Raw genomic sequence first — 23639 nt, forward strand, 5'->3', positions numbered from 1 at the left:
AGCACCTACACGGTTAGACCGATTTTAATGCATCCTTTATTGTTACCAGGTATGGCGTACGCGCTACTAGCGGAGGTGCCTCCAATAGTTGGTTTATACATGGCGTTCTTTCCCGTACTCGTGTACGTGATCTTCGGCACCTCCCCCCATGTGTCCATGGGGACGTTCGCTGTTGCCTGTCTTATGGCAGGAAAGGTAAATTTATAATTAACTCAATCATTTCTGAATGACTATTATTTTGTCAACCGACTTTAAAAGAAAAGGAGGGTTTCAATTAGATTGTATTTTAAGATTGATGAATGTGGAAGAAGCGAAAGAGGTTTGTTTGAATCGAAGCATTTGGAGTTCCATTGTTTCTGCCTACCCTAATGGGAGACAGGCGTGACAGATATGTATGTATGTATGTATTTTAAGAATAGAAAATATTTAATATTATACGAAATATCTTATACTAAGCAAAAGGTACTGACTCAGCTGATGCTGTGAGTGTCCCAGTGCAATGTGTACAGTTGCACAGCGCTGGTTTTCAGCCAGTCACTCTCTTAACAAAATAGAATAAAAATACAAACAGGTACGACTGCAATTGCTTGTTACCTCTTAACTCTGTCAATTCTTATCCGATTTGGAGATTTTTTTAAAGGATATACTTACAAATTAGTCCCATAGGAATTATATCAAAATCAATTCAACAGTTTAATTTTTAGACCAAAATAACTGGTTCTGTGAAAAAAAAATAAAGATTGTTATCATGAATTGTTTAGTGAAACACAATTTTAATTATGATTTAATTAGTTTTAATGAGAAATGTCATTTAATTAGTTTAAATAATTTAAATCTTAATATACAGTACAAGCTCTTTATTCGAGGGCGTATACGTTCCGTAAATATACCGCGAATACAGAAACCGTGAATATAGAAAGCCGAACCACTTATACAGCAGCGATAGCATTTGACAACGTACTTTAGGCATAGTTGTAATAAGGTCTGTTTTACTTTTTTATTAGTCCATTTGCCGACGCGTTTACAAAATATACCTAATCCTTTTTAATAATATGTACCGATTAGAGATCCACGAATATAGAAATCTTTAGCCGTGAATATAGGAATTGAGTTGCAATTTTTTAAACCGCGAATAGTAAAAACGCGAATAAAGGAAGTGTGAATAAAGATTTAACTGTACTTTCTCTTTCTAAATGCAATTTTTTTCTGTTACCAGGTGGTCACTCAGCACGCAACAATACATATGGATTTAACGAATTCGACTAATAGCGTACTTTCAAGTAAGTATCAAGTTACTTAATAGAAAACTTGACCAAGCATCAACTTTTATTCAAATAAACTTAAATATAATTTGTACAAAAGCCGATTGCTTAGGTACCTCTGTCCCATTTGTGTTTCTACCGTGAAGCAGTTGTGTTTGCATGGCTGTGTTTCGGTTTGAAGGGTGGGATATGGCGTGAATTTACTGGGTACAGAGGAATAACTCCTGAGTTCTCAGGAATGGCAACACATGGGGGGGGGGAGGGGTATTATGGGCGAAACACTATACTCTGTTATGTCCATGGTACTGCTCATGTCTATAGGTGACGGTTACCACTTTCCATCAGGTGGGCCGTCAGCTTGTTTGCCATGAGAATATCCAGGGCTGATGAATATATTAATGAATTTCTCGTATCAGTTCCACCTATCTGTCTTAATTTTGAGGGTTTTAATTATTTTCTTTTGTCTGCAGCGTCAACCCTGGACGGTGTTGGGTACACGCCGCTACAAGTGCTCAGTATAGTTTGCCTAGCTGTCGGAATATTTCAGGTGATCATACAGATACTTTTAACCCTTCTTTGCATAATGGTGGAAATTTCCATCATAACATTGAATTCCCAAAAATTATATAAAAAAACAAGTTCACTTTAAGTTGATCGTGTCTGGACACCTTTTTAATGTTTATTGCAGAAAAAAAACATAGCTGTACAAATTTATTTTCTTAACTATTTTTCCTTTAATTATGAACATGAATTATATCAGCTTGATTTATTTCACCAATAAAAAAAATCATGCGAAAAAGGGTTAATACCGCGGCTTAATCCGCGTGACTTTTTTCACCGCATTTTAAAACATTTCTGTTTTGCCAAGGGACTTGACTGGAAAAGAATGCTATATACCTAGCATTAAGTACCAAAATTCTTTTTTGGAATGTGGTCAATAAAGAATAAATAAATTAGTGAATTAATTAATGAATGAAGTAATTAATTAATTAATACATAGGTACTTAAGTACGTTACATTTAAGTACGTAAGTATACATAAGTATATATGTACACATAAGTACATAGGTGCATATGTACACACAAGTACATAAGTGCATAATAGGTACGTAATGGGACTAGAGGCGTAAATAAGTACATAAATAGGTTTTAGATATGCTTTTGTAGTCAGCCTCTATTGATGATGATGACTAGCTCTTTGATGATGACTGTTACTTCGTACGCGAGGATTTCAGATGTAGGAAAGAAAACCAATGAAATAGACTATTTCTAAATGGCGTATCAATATAAAATATACGCTAGTATGTATGTATACAGTAACAGTGTGCTCTGTTATGTCTGTCCATGGTACTGCTCATGTCTATAGGCGACGGTTACCACTTTCCATCAGGTGGACCGTCAGCTTGTTTACCATTCTAAAAAATTGTTTTATTATATTAGTAAAATAGGATAGGATACCTGTACATAAGATCTCTTGTACATAGGATCTCCTGTACATAGGATCTCCTGCGTACAGGTATCCTATCTTATTATTAATTACAAAAACAATGTAATAAAACAAACCTACATCTATAGTTTGTATTTTAAATCAAAATAACTGGTTACGTCAAAATTGTTTTTTTTTTTTTTTGTGAGACAAGTCTTCAATTATTTGTAGATATTAATGTGGGTGTTACGACTGGGCGCGGTGTCGTCCCTCCTGTCCGAGCCGCTGGTGTCAGGGTTCACCACCGCTGCCTCGTTTCACGTGCTCGCCTCGCAACTGAAGGACCTCTTCGGGGTCAAGATACCCAAACTGTCAGGGAACTATAAAATCATTTTTGTAAGTTCGTTTTTGTATATATTTAACTGAACTTTTTTTTAATACATCTTAGAATGGTAAATAAGCTGACGGCCCACCTGATGGAAAGTGGTAACTGTCGCCTATAGACATGAGCAGTGCCATGGACATAACAGAGTATACTGTTTCGTCCATGATACTCCCCATGCGTTGCCATTCCTGAGGACTCAAGTGTTATTCCTCTGTACCCTGTAAATTCACGCCATATCCCACCCTTCAAATCGAAATACAGTCATGCAAAAACATCTGCTTCACAGTAGAAACACGAATGGAACAGAGGTACCCAAGCAATCGACTTTTGTACAAAGTCTCCCTCTGGTGTTATCTTACAAAATTCCATGTCTCTGATTAATTAATTAAAATTATGTTTGTTTAATTCTCCTATCATGAACCCTTTAGTATGCGTGCGACAGCCGACAGTAAGTTATTACTAATTTTATAATTCAACTACTAAATTAAAAAAAAAAAGCAGCCAACTGCGTAAATTTTTCCAATATACATAATAATTAATTACTAAAAATTAATTATTACTTTCCTGCTTTATTTAATTATGAATATCGAAAATTGCTAATTTCTACTAAATATAAATTGGCAACACTGTTGACCATAAACAAAAAGGAAATTCCAGCGATCGGCGCGGCTCGGCTATGCTCGTGCGGACTCGTAAACGAGCAACTACTAATAAATGATTTTAGCTATTACTGTCTAGTGAATAAAGTCGACAGTCGAATTAAAATAGTAATCGAATAATTTGAAAATCATTCGAACAATCCGAATAAATTGCTCAGTCGATATTATTGCGGATTCGTAAAGTCACGCGTCGCTAGTATTAACCTCAATACCCTATAATTTCTCTACCTTATCCATCTATGCCCTTCAAACCGAAACACGATTATACAAGGAAATAATTTGTGTACAGTCTTCCTCTGATAAAAAGCATGTTGTATATTTATTGCACTTGTAAATTACATGGAATGAGCTCCCTGCCGAGGTTTTCCCAAGAGACTACAGCATGGGTTCTTCAAAAGGGGGGTAAAGAGATTTCTTCAGGGTCGGCAACGCGCGCGTAATACCTCAGGTATTGCAGGCGTTCACAGGCTACGGTAACCGCTTACCATCAGGTGGGCCGTATGCTTGTTTGCCACCTCAGTAGTATAAAAAAAAAACATGTAATATAGCATTTATAAATATTGTGAGCAAGGGTGGACTTATCTCTGACAGAGATCTCTTCCAGTCAACCCGATACAGTTAGAAAGCATGTCGTTAGCGGGCAGCTGAATTGCTACAACTATTAATATTTGGCATGTTGTACACTTTCTTTGAAAATTTACATCGTCATAACAGTCTTTAGCCACTGCTGAATGTAGGCACCTGTTGAAAGATTTTACCAGTAGCTGCCAAGCTTTAAAATTTCACATGGAATGTAGAAATTTCCAATCTATGTAAACTCCTCCCCAGACAGTGATCGAAGTGAGCAAAGGCCTTCCAAACTTGAACGTGGCTGCGGTGGTCATATCCTGCATCACGTGCGTCGTGATCGCGCTCAACAACGAACTCCTCAAGGTAATATATCACCTATAGATGATATACGTCATCATCATTACAATCTGTCCATCATCCATTACTAAACATAGGCATAAGAGTCAGTAGGTGAATATAAATTGTAGATGTAAATTCACATAATGAAGACGTTCTGGGCCTATAACCTGTGAAATTGAATAGGTTTACTGTTAAATTTAACATGTTATGGGCCCAGATTGTTGAACTATTCAATACATATAATAAAATTGTAACCGGTTGGTGTCTGTACATTGAAGATATATAAGAAAAACTATTATAAGAGGGGTTTTATAAACGCAATAGAATCCAAAACAATGATTTTTAGAATTTTAGTCTCTTTATTGTATGTTTGTGCACGCTAATCTCGGAAACGGCTTAATCGATTGAAATGCGGTTTTCACTAATGCGTTGCGGTTTTCTCCACTTAATATTTAGTGTTTATTTTATTACAATCGGTTCATAAATAAAAAAGTTATATCAATCTAAAGAAACACAGAAAGTTCAAGATCAGTTAAATGGGCTGAAACTGTATGAAGGCCTTAAGTACGTAATTATCATTTAAGTATATAATACAATATAAAATTGGATTCATGAAAAGCTCTAATGGGAATGATATACGAGAACTATATAGTTAGAGGCGAGCAACGCCGCGGGAAATGGCTAGTATTATATACATATATATATTTAAAGAATTTTAAGTCTGTTCTAAAAACTTTATACCCTTGATTGGTCATACCGAGAATGTTATGGGTAATATTGTTATGTGAACAGCCATGGGTGAGCAAGCGTTCCCGTGTGCCGGTCCCAATCGAGCTACTGGCCATAGTACTTGGCACCATTGTGTCCAAATTCTGCGGACTGGAGGAGCGGTACGGGATCAATCTGGTCGGAAACATACCCACGGGGTGAGTATTTTGTAATCCCGCCTGCGCTATTGATTTGTACTGGCGGAGTATCAGTGAGGAATTACAGGTGAGAATGATAGCTGGTCAGTTAGCTGTTCGTGATAAATTCACCAGGATGAATGATCATAATGTTTTTCGGGGGAGGGGGGGGGGGGGGATCAGTGCGTCATTTATTGTTTGTAACAACTCCACACACTGGTTAAAAAGAAAATGTAATAAAAAGTATATGGACAATACAAATATAGATTTTTTTTATATCCAAAATACATACATACATATGTATGTATTATATGTATTTCTTTAATGTGTAAAAACCTGTGTCACAGTGTTTATGTCGTCCTCCGTGGCGCAGCGGTCAACACGCCTGCCTGCGACGTGGAGGCCCCGGGTTCGATCCCCGGCCAGGTCATGATGGAAAACGATCTTTTCCTGATTGGCCTGGGTCTTGGATGTTTATCTATATATGTATCTATTATAAATATAGTATCGTTGAGTTAGTATCCCATAACACAAGTCTCGAACTTACTTTGGGGCTAGCTCAATCTGTGTGATTTGACTGTATATTTATTTATTTATTATTATTTATTATTCACGCTAATCTCCGAAACTGCACAACCGATTTTAATGAAATTAGCTGAACGTGTAATTTTACTCCAACTTGAAAAACAGGGTAGTTTTATCTCGATAAAAAAAATACTGGTCCCAATAAATGGCAGGGGGGGGGGGGGGGTAAAACACCATTTTCCAATTCAGCTAATGTCTATATAAAGACCTTGAGGAAGTAGAGGAAATATTTGTATTGACCCTGCAGTAAATACAAATATTTCCTCTACTTAAAAGTTCTTAAAATCACTCAAAATTGTAGATTATCTTGATATGGTCTTGTATGTAAACCATATTTTAAGGAAAGTGTTAAATATTAAACTGAATTGATGGAAAGAAAGAGGACGACCGAAGAAAAGGTGGATGAACTGTGTGAAAGATGATATGCATAATAGAGGAGTGAACCCGGAAATGACAGCTGACAGGTATTAATGGAAGACGAAGACATACTGCGTCGAACCCTGAATAAATAGAAAAAGTCAAGTCATGATGATTGCGAAAATCACTCAAAATATTCTCCCTCCCAACGCAGACTGCCTGTACCCCAAGTGCCGCCAGTGGAGCTGCTGCCGAGCATAGCCATCGATGTGTTCACCATCACCATCGTGACATACACTATAACCATGTCTATGGCGCTCATCTTCGCCTCCAAGGAGAAATATGAGATCGACGCCAACCAGGAACTGTTGGCTTTGGTAAGTTTTTTTTAATGTCAAGGAAATATAGGAGCTGACGAGAAGAGAACTACTGTGGCTCAAGAACACTTGAACACGAAGGATTGGGGGGAAGGGATTGCACAAAATCATTTTGAAAACCGTCCTTCAGCCATTCCTAAGTACCATCGTGGATCATAAATTTATCATGATGAGCGAACTGGCCTGTTTTCATCCTCACCTATCATCCCTTACTGATGCACCGCCAATATATACCGATAGCGCAGGTGGACTAAAAACCTTAAAAAAATACGAAGAATCCATATTGGTCTTTTAAAAAGCACGGTTTTAAAAGTACAGTCATAATTTACTGGTAATCAAGCTGTTGGTCTGATGATCTAAAGTCATCTTCAAGGTTTTTTTTAGTACTATGATGGCAAACAAGTATACGCCCCGTTTGACGGTAAACGAAGTTATGAACACCTGTAACACCAGAGATGTCGTTGCCGATCTTAAGAAACTTTAATACACCCTTTTTAAAGATCCCTATGCTGTAATCTTCTCGTGTAGTGAAGAAGCCTCGGCAGGAAGATCATTCCACAATCTGAGTAATCGCTAGAGTAAACTCCTCAAAAACTGCACTGTAAGGAACCATTCTGGTTCTAAGGTGTGAGAATGGATTGCCAGCCGATGGCGAGTGGTACGATGATGAAAGGCGGTTGTAGGCATCATGTCAAAGAATTCTTCAGAACACAATCTGTTATACACGATATTCGTTATCCAACTCGTATCTTTGCCACTATGCAGCTACGCTTGAATGGTGTTTTGGCTTGAAGGTTGAGATATGGTAGTGAAATTACAAGTCCTCAGGAATGCAAAAAAAAAACACCATAACCCTGAAATTTCGGAAACCCTCAAAGCCCAAGAGAATTAGTAAGATTTTATAGCTGACTTGTTGAATTTTATTGAACAGGGTGCAAGCAATGTTTTCGGTTCGTTCTTCTGCTGCGCACCATTCTGCGCCAGTTTGTCCAGATCTTACATACAATACCAGGTAAAAAAAAAAATATTTGTACAAGGTAACTAGTAAAATCATATTCTTCTCAGGCTTGGAAACCTCAAGAAGTGGATTTCCTTTTTTTTTTCAAATCCCCCACGACAACCGTTAACTTTACGCTGACAGGGCGTGCGTGCGTGCGGGCGTGTGTGTAGTGTGTGTGTGTTTTTTTTTTTTTTTTTTTACAACACAGGGGGCAAACGAGCATGCGGCTCACCTGATGGTAAGTGACTACCGCCGCCCATGATCACCCACAACACCAGCGGCATTGCAGGTATGCTGCCGGCCTTTTAAAAAGGAATATACTCTTTTCTTGAAGGTTATGTTGTCGTATCGGTTCGGAAATACTGCTGCTGGAAGTTGATTCCAAAGAATGGTTGTGCGTGGAAGAAAGTGCCTTGAAAAACGCACGGTGGAAGACCGCCACTCGTCCAGATGATTGGGATGAAACTTTAGTTTGTGGCGGGTTGTACGGTGGTGAAAATCAGCAGCAGGTATCAATCCGAACAATTCCTCAGAACACTCCCCATGATAAATTCGGTAGAAGATGCACAGAGACGCAACATCTCTGCGCAGTTTCAATGGGTCAAGTCGGACAGTAAGGCGTTGACTATCGATAATTCGAGCCGCCCGACTTTGAATGCGGTCTAACGGAAGGAGTTGGTACTGTGGCGCTCCTGCCCACAGGTGAGAACAGTATTCCATATGCGGCCTGACTTGGGCTTTATATAATTTCAGGCGGTGTTCTGGCATGAAATATCGTCTCACCCTATTGAGCACTCCTAACTTTTTGGAAGCTATCTTAGCCTTCTCCTCCAGATGACCGCAAAACTGGACGTCGCAAGATATATCAACGCCCAGAATTCCTAGACTTGACTTTTTATCAAGGGAAGTGCCCTGAAAGTGAGGAGATACGACAAACGGCGTCTTTTTTGCGGTAAACGCGCAGACTTGTGTCTTTTTGGGGTTAAATTGGACAAGATTTTGTTCACCCCAGATCGAAACTTGATGGAGTGAAGTTTCGATTTCAGACACAAGTCTATTCCGGCACTCATCGGTATGTGCCCGCGAGATCTTTGCATGACCGGTATATAATGTATCTCCTGTACTGTCGTCCGCATAGCAATGAATATTACTTATCTGTAACATATCATTGATATGCAGAAGAAACAGAGTCGGAGATAGTACACAGCCTTGCGGGACACCAGCATTCAAAGGTTTTAAATCAGAGCATGCACCGTCGACTACGACCTTAATGCTACGTTCCTTGAGAAAACTGGCGACCCAAATGCACAGTCTCGCAGGCAACCCAAATGAAGGTAGCTTTGAAAGCAGCGCTCTATGCCACACCCGATCAAAGGCCTTCGCAATATCCAGACTAACTGCTAAGGCCTCTCCCTTACTCTCGATTGCCACTGCCCATCGGTGTGTTAAGTAAGCTAAAAGATCACCGGCCGAACGTCCCTGTCGAAAGCCATACTGGCGATCACAGATCAGCCGGTGCTCTTCTAGGTACCGGAGCAGTTGACGGTTAATGATGGATTCCATAACCTTCGAGAATAAGGAAGTGATAGCTATGGGCCTATAGTTAGCTGGATCTGAGCGATCTCCCTTTTTAGGGATCGGATGCACCAGAGCAGTCTTCCAAAACTTTGGGACTATGCCCGATGAGTAGCTAAGCCGAAAAAGACGCGTAAGAACCGGAGCCAACTCTGGTGCGCACGTCCTAAGCACAATTGGAGGAATACCATCAGGCCCACTCGACTTATGGATTTCGAGAGAGAAAAGTGCTCTACGCACTGAGCTATGCGTGAATTTAATGTCAGGCATAGAGCTCCTACAACACGTGATGGTCGGTGGTGGTTTCTCCCCGTCATCCAATGTCGAGTTTGACGCAAAGATGGATCCAAGAAGATCGGCCTTTTCTTTAGCGTTCTGGGCCAACGAGTCATCCTCCCTGCGCAAAGGTGGAAAAGATGACTTACAGAAATTCCCTTGTGCAGCTTTGGCAAGAGACCAGAAAGCTCGAGTCCCAGAGGGCAAACTAGCCAGTCTCTTGCCAATTCTACTAATATGCTCTGACTTCGCTGTGGCTATAACTCTTTTGAAAGACCTAGAGGCAGAGTTATACTTCTTTTTAAGAGCACTGGTGTTAGGATCTCGCGACGCCACACCTTTAGCCCAGGTTAGGAAGCACTCCTGTTTCAGACGAGATGCTGTTCTACAGGAGGCTCCATACCAGGGCTGGGATTTCCCGCCTACGGGCACCACAGAGTTAGGAATAAATAATTCCATTCCCTGAAGCACCACATCAGCAATGGAATCGGCAATGGCGTCGGGATCATCCAGTGTGAAGCAAACCTGCCTCCATGGGTAAGATGCGAAAAAAATCCGCATCTCATCCCAATCCGCCGACCTGTAGTGCCAAATGCGACGTCTACCCGTAGAACGAGGTGAAGTCGGACTCGTAAGAGGCACTTCGCTCCGCACCAAACAGTGATCCGACGATCCAAGCGGGGCTTCGACGGAGATCACATAGTTGTCTGGGTGGGTGGTCAGCAGAAGGTCCAGCAGTGAAGGTGAATGATCCAACACATCAGGGATTCGCGTAGGCGAGGAAACAAGCTGTGTCAGACCATAAGCCAAAGCAAAGTCATGAACAGATCTTCCCGCATAGTCGGTTGTACGCGAACCAAGCCATTCGGCATGGTGGGCATTAAAGTCGCCAACAATCACGACTTCAGCGGAAGGAATCTGCTCAAGCAGGGAATCTGTAGCCATTTGGACGTGCTCAATTAGTTGGTCGGTTTCAGTGTTACCGCTGTGGGACCTGTATAGGCACGCATAGATGCGGGGATGGTCATTGCAATCTACGCGCAGCCATAGAATGGACAGGTCCGTACCTTCAAGAGTCCCAAGGCGTCGACAGCAGATATCCTCTCTGACATACGCACATACACCGGCACGCGAAACAAAACAATGTTCAAGCTTATACCCCGGGTAGGTCAGGTATGATGTTTCGTTAGGAGGGGATATCTGTGTCTCCGTGAGGAAGAGCAATGCCGGCCGCGCCGTTTCTAGGTGGTGGTGGACAGCGTTCAGGTTTGAATGAATCCCCTAATATTACAGAGGCTCACATTGAGCAAAGGGGATACCGCAGAAGTCTTGCTCTGTTTGCCCTTGGTCCCATAGAGCGGAATTTTGCCCCCCCCAGAATACGCAGGGCAGCCCGAGCGTGGTTGCTCGAGGGAGGATTCTCCAGCAACATGGCTGCTGGTACCTCCCTGGGGTACGTTATTTTTTTTAAATTCCACTGCCATGGTATTGAAAGATGGGGGGACGGAGTTGGGGGAGGATTTTAGGATAAGGAAGGGGATGGGTATAGGATGGGCCTCCGGACTCCCTCACTCACCATACGGAATGTGGTCGCACTAAAAGTGCGGCCACTTAGCGTCGGTATTCTGTGAGGGTGTGGTACTTCCCCGGTCGAGCCGGCCCATTCATGCTGCAATACCATATGGTATTACAGCGTGGCTCTACCACCTACATCTACATCGTGTGTTTTTGTATGTATGTGAACATATAAAAAGAAATCGAATTTTCACCCTACAGGCGGGCAGCAAAACGTGTGTAACATCGGTGGTGTCGGCGCTGCTGATCCTGTGCGTGCTGCTGTGGGTGGGGCCGTTCTTCGAGCAGCTGCCGCGCTGCGTGCTCGCCGGCATCATCGTCGTCTCGCTCAAGGGCATGTTCGTGCAAGTCAAGGAGTTGCCCAAGTTAGTGCCCACTCGCATTGGCGTGTGAAGTAAGACTAGCTGTGTCCCGCGGCATTGCCCACGTGTATTAGTATAATGACCCGCATTGGCGTATGAAGTAAGACTAGCTGCGTCCTGCGGCTTTGTCCGTGTAGTTTGTCCAGTGCGTGCTGCCAGTGATGACTTATGGCACCGAAACGTGGTCTTACACGGTTGCCAGTATGCAAAAGCTTCACATTACTCAGGGGGCTATGGAGATGGCCACTCGAAGGACCGACAAACGGGAGCGGTAAGAAAGGTTCTTGAGTAGCGACTTCGTATGGACAAACGCAGTGGACGAACCCACCCTTCAACTAGATGCAGCGACGACCTCAAATGCGTTACAAGGAGTCAGTGGCTGCAGGTGGCTCAGGACCGTTCTTTATGGCAGTCTATGGGGGAGGCTTATGTTTAACAGTGGACGGGTAGTGGGTGAAATGATGGTGATGAAGTATATATAGAGAATCCCCCTCCCCCTCCCCCTCCCCACCACTCTCGTCACCAGCTTAACCAAGGAATAGGCAACGTTTGTTATTATATTTTGTAAATCAGCAAATACTTTTAAATTTTTAAATTCCATTTCAGATTTTGGAAATTGAGCAAACTGGACGCGGTGGTGTGGCTGGTGACGTTCCTCGTCACCGTGCTGGTCAACATCGATATTGGGTGAGTTTTTTATGGTTCCGTACCTCCAAAGGAAAAAACGAACCCCTTATAGGATCGCTTCGTTGTTCGTCCGTCCGTCCATTTGCTAAAACTCTTTTTCTTAGGAACGTGTGGTGGTGTCAAGTTGAAATTAATATCATATACTCAGGTCTGCAATCTCTTAAAGCAGAGAAAAAATCAAGCTTCTACATTGACGCACTGAAAAGATACCTCCATATTTTGACATTCGCAAAGGGAATCAAAACCTATAGGGTACGTCCCGTTGATCTAGAATCATGAAATTTGGCAAAAAGCAATGTCATGTGATACAAATAGAGGATTAAATCCGAAAAACGTAAATTTGTAGTTATTTCACAAAAAATTTACTTGATAATTTTGTAAGAAACCACTAGTTGCGACTCACACTTGACTGGATTTTTTATCAATGGATAACAATGGAATGGTAACCCCGCCCGCGCTAATAGTATACGCTTGCGGGGCACCAGTGAGGATGAGAAGACAGGTCAGTTGGCCCATCGTGACGAATTCAACAATAAATTAGACACTATCATTTTCAGAAAGAACCGCGTGGAGGTTGACCTAATATTATATTATTTTACCAGAGGGAGACTGTACAAAACTCGTTTGCTTGGGCACCTCTGTCCCATTCGTGTTTCTACTGTGAAGCAGTTTTGTTTCGATTTGAAGGGTGGGATATGACAGTGAATTTGCTGGGTACAGAGGAATAACACCCGAGTCCTCAGGAATGGCAACGCATGGGGGGTATCATGGGCGAAACAGTATACTCTGTTATGTCCATGATACTGCTCGTGTCTATACGCCTACTGTAAGTGGTACTGTAAGTGTGATGGTAAGTGGTTACCGTCGCCACGGTAACCACTTACCATCAGGTGGATCGTATGCTTGTTTGCCACCTCAGTGGTATAAAAAAAAGAGCCGCCTGTTCCAACTAGCCACGAATAAATCCCATTTCGTTGTAGGCTGGGCGCAGGCCTGGCGGCGAGCGTGGGCGCGTTGTTCTGCCGCGCCCAGAAGCCTTACACGTGCCTGTTGGGGCGGGTCCTCAACACCGATCTCTATTTGGACATCAAGAGGTACCGAGCGGTAAGTCCTAAGACATATTTAGTCCTCTTAGATCGAAAAGCAAGTGACAAATATACAAAGCAAGTGATAAATACTACCTCTTACTACCTCTCACTTTAGTACTATTCTCCTATGTTCTCTCTTCGTTTTCCTTCGTCATTTTTTTTTTCTATTGTATGTGTGCTGTTAAGTATGTGTATGTTATGTATATATTTAATTGTGTATATATTATATATGTATGTGTATGTATGTATGTATATATGTTTGTATATGATAATATTTATATAATAGTGCGCCACCTCCCCTTTGTCTTTTTCTCAATGTCCTTGTAGGGACACCGTTGAGCGGTGGAAATACGTTTGTCCTTACTTCTGATAATGAGGATGAAGCGATTACAATATTTAAGAAGGTACGTGCACTTACTTGAAGGAATCTCATGCGCCGCACTGCTTTCCACCTTTGACTGGATGCTGTTATAGATGCTTGATTGGTAGGCCTACACAAATCTTTAAATACACAATATTTTATCTGTAATATGATGATCTCCTAGATCACTGTTCGGTTGTGCTCTTGATTCGCGACGGTACGTGATCTCAAGCCGAGTGCAAGGACAAGTTCACTAACTGCCCTCCAACTTAATGTAATCGCTTCATATCCGCGAGGTGTGGACATTCGATTAAGAATCGAATAATCGATCGATTGAAGCGCCGTTTGGGACGATACAGTCCTCTACCCAAAGGTTGTGTGGAAGAGATTACTTAGCGATAAGGCCGCCTTTTGTATCGCTTCCCATTAATATTTACTGTATTTGTTATTTCTCTTTTTACTTGGCGCAATAAAGTATAAATAAATAAATAAATAAATACTACCAGTACTTCGGCTGGTTACTCCGTTTGAGTCATAGATTACTATTTGCTCTTCTGTTACAGATAGATAGATAATTTATTTGCATCACTTACAGCACGCAAGCAGCAACAGACAGAAATGCACAGTAAAAAAAAAAATAAAAAAAAAAGATACATGTACAAAAAATAAAAAAAAATACAAAAACAACAAGTTGAGGAAAAATAAAGCAATAGCAATACAGTTGTTTTATGTAGTAATATTTTATTTATGTATGTAAATACATACATATTGTATGTATGTATATATTTATTTAATACTAGCGACCCGTCCCGGCTTCGCACGGGGCCTCGGGTGGACCGTCAGTTTGTTTGCCATTCTAAGTTGTATAAAAAAATCGTTTTAGCTAAAATATTGGCTAATAATATTGATTTGGGTTAGTCCTAAATTTTTAAATGTAATTTTTTTTTTATATTTATAAAACCTCTTATTCTTTTAATTGATACAACTTCTATACTGTATGGTTGATATCGCCGTATGGTCCCAGCGTAGAATGGGCCACCACATGGGTGTCTTAAAAGGCGACTAAATGAACTTAACAGTCGAGGGATGGGCAGCAGCATCCCTATTTAAACATCACATAATTTGACTGCGGTTGTGGCGTCTAATAACAACAACTTCCTTATGAAGGAGGCCTATTCCCAGCAGTGGACAATTAACGGGTGATATATTTAAAAAAAAAGCATTTATTGTATATTAAATATATATATGTTTTATATATAAATATGTTATATAACTTGTTATATTGAATTCTCTGTTATTTCCATGTGACATTAACATGCCGCGGCTTATCACCTCCATCTCGCTGTCATCACGGATCGACAGTATAAAATATTGTACGCAACACATAAATATTACGTTAAAACCAACAAATATGCACCATCTAAGTACCCCTAAAACGCTGACTTGATACCCCAGCGTGTATGGACACCTGAAATAATAAATAGATATCCATTTACAATATTAAAGGAAAAATCTTATATTTTATGCAACTTAGAGTGGCAAACGAGCTGACGGCCCATCTGATGGTAAGTGGTAACCGTTGCAAGACATGAGCAGTACCATGGGAATAATAGAGTATACTGTTTCACCCATGATAACCCCCATGCGTTGCCATTCCTGAGAGCTCAAGTGTTATTCCTCTGTACCCTGTAAATTCACTGCCATATCCCACCCTTCAAACCGAAACACAGCCATGCAAACACAACTGCTTCACAGTAGAAACACGAATGGGACAGAGGTGCCCAAGCAAACGACTTTTGTACTAACTTCCTCTAGTAAAATCCCATATTTTTCTACCCACATCACTAACAACTTTTAAGCCTTCTTTGCATGATTTTTTTATTGGTGAAATATATCAAAGTGATATAATTCATGTTCAAAATTGAAGGAAAAATGTTTAAGAAAGACAGCTGTTTTTTTTCTGCAATCGACATTAAAAAGATATCCGGACACGATCAACTTAAAGTGAACTTGTTCTTTTAAATAATTTTTGGACATTCAATATTATGATGGAAATTTCCACCATTATGCAAAGAAGGGTTAACTGTCCACTGCTGAACATAGCCTTCCCCATAAGAAGAGTTTAGCCAGTAGTTGCCACGCGTGGTAAGCGGATTGGGAACCGCAGTTAGGCTTTTAGAGATACACGGATGGAATACATTCTAACTCAAAACCACTATCACTACAAACAAACAAAGTCGCTGTCGCTGTCTGTCCGTCCTTATGTATGCTTAGATATTTAAAACTACGCAACGGATTTTGAAGCGGTTTTTTTTTTAATAGATAGAGTGTGTCAAGAGGCAGGTTTATATGTATAATACATGCATAATATTGTAGAGGAACACTGATAAATTTAGAGGTTTCTAATGTGATGTCGTAAATAAACACATTTTTTATCATTTCACCCGTGCGAAGCCGGGGCGGGTCGCTAGTATAGGATACTTTAAATACTGATGCATCGCGGACAAATCCGCGGGAAATAAATCTTGTCTTACCTCCTGTCTGTAAATAAATGCATATTTATTTTTACAAGTGTATATCAGTTTAAATCATTTTTATTTTCTCAAATGGAAAGTATTTAAAATAGAATCCACATTATATGTTTTTTTTTTAATATTATTTGCTCTTTTTTATATTTTTATAATAATTATACATTTGACATTTATGTCAGTTTAAAAATAGAAAATGTCAATTATGATATTAGAACTACTCAAAGAACTATCTATAGTCCTAAGAACAAGGAATTAAATAGAAGGAATGATAAAATAAAAACTGTAAATCATATGGTTGCCTCCTTTCTTCTTATGCAAATATAATTAGTAAAAAGAGGACGACGGATACACCATCAGCTGTTATTTTTCTCAATTCATAGCAGGCTAGTGTATGTAAAATTTTTGTTCATTTACATTACTAGATTATATATTCGACACAGTTTATGTAGAAAGTATGCAAGCAAGTTTTATCTGAATTTGGTAGGGTTATACGGCCGTATAACATTGTTTATAACCTATGTTTTTAATCTATGTTTTTTACCAATATTTAGCTTCGGTACGATTCTTTATCTATATAAAATATTTAATTTTTTTTAAAAAGTTTATAAACAAGTCTATATGAACAAAGACGATTTTTAATTGAATATTAATTATTTTTAGTTATAATTTATATAAGAAAAAGCTATTTCATGTATTAGGTAATTCACAGATAAGTCAACAAATGTTATTTTGTCCTCTACCATTTAAAAATATAAAAATGCAATAATATTATGTTTTTAATATTATTTTTAATTACATAAATAAATTAAAAAATATAATAGTATTTTAATTATTTATTTAAACAATAAAATGTGATACAAAAGGCAGAATTAATGCTATAGACATTCTGTACCAGTCAACCTTTGAATGTGCTGAGATGCTCGATGACGGTTTAAAAAAAATAGAATTACATATTTATATTTTAGTATAATATCTTTATAAAATTATTTTTTTATTCTTAAAAAAAATTAATTTTTTACCTGATACAAAAAATATACATACATATATCATCAGGCGGAAGAGTTGCCAGGCATCAAGATATTCCACTACTGCGGCGGCCTCAACTTCGCCAGTAAGAACTTATTCAGATCGACTCTCTTCCGTAAAATTGGCTACATGAAGCCAGCCGAGCTCTCCCACGACGAGGACAACAACCTGACTAGAAGCGAGTCGTACGAATGGGACCCTACAATTGGGAGTAGAGTGAGTATTAATATCCTCAGCAGACTTAAAAAAAAAAGAAAGTATATTAATAACAATCGTGAAGCAGTTGTGTTTGCATGGCTGTGTTTCGGTTTGAAGGGTGGGATATGGCGTGAATTTACTGGGTACAGAGGAATAACGCCTGAGTCCTCAGGAATAGCAACGCATTGGGGGTATCATGGGCGAAACAATATACTCTGTTATGTCCACGGTACTGCTCATGTCTATAGGCGACGGTTACCACTTTCCATCAGGTGGGCCGTCAGCTTGTTTGCCATTCTAAGTTGTATATTAAAACCACCAGAAGATGTATATTGTAAACCAGAAGGTGACTTTAAATTCTGTTTTATGGAGTTACCAATATTTTTGTAATCAAAAACGATCAATTCAGTTGTCTAGTTTCTAGTTCACATTACAAGCTCTGCTAAGTTCAAAACTAGATGGCGTTGCGTAGCATTTCCACTAATATTTATTTGTTCATCCAATCATCTTCAGTACAAGTGTTAATTAAATAAAAAAATTATATTTACCTTGCAGGTACACTGCGTGATAGTGGACGCGAGCGCATTGTCGTACGTGGATGCGCCGGGCATCAAGACGCTGGTCTCCATCCACCACGAGCTTGTCGCGAGCAATATCACGCTGCTACTCGCCGGCGCCAATGGTAAGAATACTGATCTCCCTTTTACTTATTTCCTTACTCCCTTACCCATTTCTCTGCTCCTCCTCGCGTATTTTCTCACTCCTTTGCCCATTGCTCTGCTCCTTCTCATCTATTTCTTTACTCCCCGTACTCATTTCACTCTTCCCCTCTTCTATTTCGTACCTACTTTAATAAACTTCTGGCCCTGTAAACTATCATCCGAATTGTAAACTTGTTTATCACCTTTGTGGTATACAAAAAACCTATCTTTATCCCGTAATTTCGCTCGTGGTCGCAAACTACCTTTCTTACCTTCAAGGAATGAGTTATCAGATGCAAAAATATTTTTTAAATTCGCCTAATTGCTCCATAAATAGGCGTGTTCAAAAAAACAAACAAACTCTTTTGCTTTATACTATAGTAGTACAGATTTGTAAAAGACTACAATTGTTTTTGTTTAATATAAAAAAAAAAAAACTTCCAGGTCCAGTTCTAGAAATGATAGAGAGATATAACTCTCTCGAAACAGATCGACTGCAACTGGACACATTCCCAACCGTTCACGACGCGGTCGTCTACTACAAAGTGCTGGAGGCGAAGCGACACGACGTCACCACCACCGTCACTATGACGTGACAGCGGAATGAAGCAATCGGTAGAAACAGGTAGTAGAAATGGTAGAAATACATTATTAAGCTACGCTCACACTGACGTGAAACTCGCGCGGGACGCGAACGCGAATACGCTTGTGTGGGAGCCACTTTATTATTGATGGAACTATATTCTTGGATTTTCCAAGTTCCGTATATCTTAATACTAGCTTTTAGTTTAGAATAGAAAACACAAAAATTGTTCAGCATTTCATATAGGAATACAAAAAAGAAAAAAAAAACGTTTAAATTGTTTCTGAGTTCCATTACAAGCATACAATCAAATATTCCCTCATTGTAATATTAGTACAAATTTATTTTTATTTATTTGTAATATATATGTACTGCATTGTACTAAATGACTGTTACCCCTTAAACTATATAGATAGAGTATCTCAATAAAAATACTTCGTCAAAAACAGGTCAACTTTTTTATCCAATTGTTAATAGAGTTACCATAAAAAGTAGCACATTGTTTTTGTTTAAAAAATGTATCAAAATTCAATCAGCCAAGATGGCATTTGGCTGACAAAATTTTAACCTGTTCTTAACACTCGATGCTCTATCTATATATTCTAAGTGTTAGTACGTACTTAAATACATTTTTTCATATTCCATTTTTGGAACTTAATCAACGTCAATTATTTAATTGAAATATAGTACATTACTGCAGCGGCCAGCAACTGAGGCACTGATGGATGAACGTGCAAATGTGGGCCGAGGCGTAGCCGAGGCATACATACGTGAGTCCATCAATGACTAGTTGTGGCCAAGGCTTGTATAGTACTTTTCTCAATCAATGCGCGGAAATCAAAAACACAATTTTTATTACATGTTGGATACGAAATAATTAACACCATTTGAAAGGAGTATTCTACCAGTGTCGATCCCATCATTTACACAAAGCAATTTACTTAATACTCGCTTTAAACATAAGTTAGATATTGTGAATGAATCGTGTCCCACGTCCCGCGCGGTTTCTACTAATTTGAAGCTTCAATTAATAACCGAAGAGTATAAATTAACATGATTATCTCTTGGACTTATCACGAAACAAGATGGTAGAAATTGGTAGAAACAGAATTGTTCCTACAATTTATAATTAACTAAAAACTTTTATTATCATAAGAGATGGGAATTTACGCAATCATTTAGGTAAACTATGAAATTTTACCTGGATTATATCAATGTTTCTATCAATTGACACACCGCCCAAGATAATTATCATAGTTTACTTTAGACTATTTTAACTACCAAATGGTAGAAATTTATTTAATTAAAAATTAAAGTTGTATGACCGAATTTAATACAAATATATAAGGACAATAAATGGCAATAATGATATTTATATGAAATAAAGTAGTAAACACTTTATTTTTGTAAAATCGAATATAAATGTATGAAAAATTCTATTAATTATATTTCGTCTAAGTACTTAATGAGTACTTAAGTATTTATTACTTTAAAAAATAGGAGAGCGACCTATGAGTGATCACAGTTTTTATTTATGTAATTTTTTTTTTTTATTATATTTGTTATCCGTTCAGATATAAAAAAAATACCTATAACCCTTTGCCTTATTTTAATTAATTTATTATTGAAAAAACCCTTTCAGTGTTCATATAGGTATTGGAATTTTAGCTTACATATATTTAGTAAAATATATGTACCTTTGGTTTAGGTAAATATAGTAAGTGTAGATTTATAGACAATGCATTTAATGCGAATTCCAATATTTTAGATATAACCAGGCTGTGTCCTGTATATTTTTGTTTATATATTTTCCTATTATATTAACAATAGATATGGAGGTAACAATAAATTTCATTCAAATCTGTTCAGCCATTTAAGTGTGATTGAATAACAAACATAGAAGCATCTTTACAAACAATTATATTTATAACATTTATAGGACAAATTCAAATACAATTACAGATACAGGTATGTTTAAAAGGGTTTAAAAAAATCTACCAATCATTTTACGTATTACTAAAATTTATATTGTACTAACTAGTTGTTCGAATATTGTATTTCTTTATTCTTTCTTTCATTTTTTATTCTTTATTGTACACAAACATAATGATAAGAACAAATATATTTAAACGTATTGTGACAAAGTGGAGCTTATCTCTAATGAGAGATTTCCTCCAGCGAACATTTTCAAGTGATTTAAATTGTTATTTAAAATTAAAACGTATTTATAATTTATTTCAATAAAATTTAATTAAAAATGTAAACAAATTTATAATTAGTCGACCATAAGACGGTCTGCCGAGGAAAAGTTCTTGAGTGGCCACCTCGTATGGGCAAACGTGTATAACGACCCTCCACTAGAGTAAAGTGACGACCTCAAATGCATTGCAGAGAGTCAGTGGATGCAGGTGACTCAGGTCCGTTACTTATTGCAGTCTATGGGAGAGGCCTATCCAGCAGTGGTCGAATAATAGCTGAGATGATGAGGATGGCCTGCTGATGTCCTATACTACAAATAAATGTCATATTAATTGTTTGGATGTTTCGATTAGTAACAAATTTCATTTGGACAACAAAACTTGGTTATTTTCATTAAATTATATTGAAAAGAACATATAAATAATATGCACCTTAAGATGCCTAGATTGTCCAATTTCGATCAAACATAACAAAAGTTAAGAATTTTCTCGTAAATTTAGCCTAAAGTCCAGTATTGCTATAACAAAATTTTATTAATATACCATGTACTTTAACTGTACTTATTTTTAAATTAATTTTAACATGACTGCAATATTGTTTATTGTTTTAAAAATGTGTAAATAAAATTATTGTAATGGAACAATGACAAAGGTGACAGAATTGTGATCGTCAGCTGCCAATTTATTTGGTACGCAGTGTCTCTCAAAGTTCACATCGTTTTAATGTACGCATTTTAATGGATTCACAACACAGTGGTGGATTTCCCAGTGATTACTGAACATTAAATATTTATTTTTATACGACCAAAATTATTTTATTCTATAATATAAATTGACACGAATTATAATTACTGAATTCCCTTTTTTATTCAGGGCTGCCAGATTATATAAATGAATACGACTTGAATATAATTTTAAAGTCTTTTTTAGTCTCATTAAATCCTGAATTTTTATGTTTAATTGAAGACAAAATCAAAGTATTTTAAATGAATTTTAAATGTCAAATATCAGTTCGTGAATCGAAACGTATTTAGCAGAAATGGAAGTATTTCTACCATAAATAAAAGCTGTGGTAGAAATACAGCGTTTCTACTAAATATATGTATTTTGTTACAAATATTGTGTAGTAATTAATCAATATTACATATGTGTCAGTCTTTATAATATTTATTTGGCAGATTAGATCTTACTGTTCTTACATTTATAGGCAACTACAGCATGCCTTGTGTTTGAAAAACATTAAAATATAATTAAATTATTTTAAAGATATTACAATATGAATAATAATATAATATAATATAAATAATCGAAATTGTATTTAAATTATTATAAAATATAAATAAATATAATGGAGGTACATCAACATGTTAATTTGTCATGAATTCAATATATAAACATTAAAATATAATTATATTTATGTATATATGTATATATATACCTAGTTTTTAAGACTATTGTGATATTTTGTACCTACAATATGTACTTAGTTGTAAAAATAAAACAATTACATTTTGTACCGTTTTTTTAATACTCTACAAAACCGTCACCGAAATCTACCAAAACTAAGTGGTGGGGATTGTTAGTAATGGGAACTAGCGGCCACATCGCTAGCAATAAACTGGAAATTGTTAATTCTAGAATCACGAAGAATCAATATATAACAAACTTGTCCTCACCTTCCATCCTTCACTAGTATCCCACCAGCGAAAACCAATTGCGCAAGCGGAAATTACAACTCTCTAATTATTAATATTAATTATATATATATATATATATATATATATATATATATATATATATATATATATATATATATATATATATATATATATATATATATATTAAGAGATATAGATATATATATATGAGATATATATATATATATATTATACATAAATCCGCATAAACAATTACTGGTTTTTGCCGTAAAGCAGTATTTTTTAATGGCAAACAAGCTGACAGCCCACCTGATGGAAAGTGGTAACCGTCGCCAAGAATCTACCATGAAAAACAGGTATACTGTTTCGCCCATGATGCCTCTGTACCCTGTAATTTTATTGCCACATTTTTTTTTTAGCAACTTAGAATGGCAAAAAAGCTGACGGCCCACCTGATGAGAAGTGGTAATCGTCGTCTATAGACATGAGCAGTACCATGGATATAACAGAGTATACTATTTCGCCCATGATGCCTCTGTACCCTGTAATTTTATTGCTACATTTTTTTTTAGCAACTTAGAATGGCAAAAAAGCTGACGGCCCACCTGATGAGAAGTGGTAATCGTCGCCTATAGACATGAGCAGTACCATGGATATAACAGAGTATACATGAACTCTCTAATTAATTTTATTATTTTTTTTTAGCCAGAGATATATATATATATATCGTCGCCTATAGACATAGCAGTCATGGATATAACAGAGTATACTGTTTGCCCATTATGGTTAATTTTATTGCCACATTTTTTTTAGCAACTTAAAATGGCAAAAAAACTGACGGCCCACCTGATGAGAAGTGGTAATCGTCGCCTATAGACTTGAGCAGTACCATGGATATAACAGAGTATACTGTTTCGCCCATTATGCCTCTGTACCCTGTAATTTTATTGCCACAT

At 37.7% G+C, this 23639-nt stretch overlaps 1 protein-coding gene across 8 annotated transcripts in view; it reads left to right on the forward strand.

Moving 5' to 3' along the window:
* The window catches only part of LOC113514911 (prestin), a 45595-nt gene extending 25255 nt beyond the window's left edge, over positions 1–20340 (forward strand). For all 8 annotated transcript variants that reach the window (XM_052901719.1, XM_052901713.1, XM_052901717.1 and 5 more), the window contains 14 exons: positions 50–195; positions 1217–1280; positions 1733–1809; positions 2919–3083; positions 4560–4664; positions 5433–5566; positions 6702–6864; positions 7796–7876; positions 11492–11655; positions 12259–12339; positions 13320–13443; positions 17373–17561; positions 18099–18225; positions 18689–20340. In XM_052901719.1, the coding sequence (XP_052757679.1) occupies positions 50–195; positions 1217–1280; positions 1733–1809; positions 2919–3083; positions 4560–4664; positions 5433–5566; positions 6702–6864; positions 7796–7876; positions 11492–11655; positions 12259–12339; positions 13320–13443; positions 17373–17561; positions 18099–18225; positions 18689–18840 (1772 nt within the window). In that variant the 3' untranslated portion in view covers positions 18841–20340. The remainder of the gene's footprint in view (positions 1–49; positions 196–1216; positions 1281–1732; positions 1810–2918; positions 3084–4559; positions 4665–5432; positions 5567–6701; positions 6865–7795; positions 7877–11491; positions 11656–12258; positions 12340–13319; positions 13444–17372; positions 17562–18098; positions 18226–18688) is intronic.
* Positions 20341–23639: the final 3299 nt, after the last annotated feature.

The sequence above is a fragment of the Galleria mellonella genome, unplaced genomic scaffold (genome assembly GCF_026898425.1).
Source record: "Galleria mellonella isolate WM207_F2 unplaced genomic scaffold, CSIRO_AGI_GalMel_v1 utg789, whole genome shotgun sequence".
Lineage (NCBI taxonomy): Eukaryota > Metazoa > Arthropoda > Insecta > Lepidoptera > Pyralidae > Galleria > Galleria mellonella.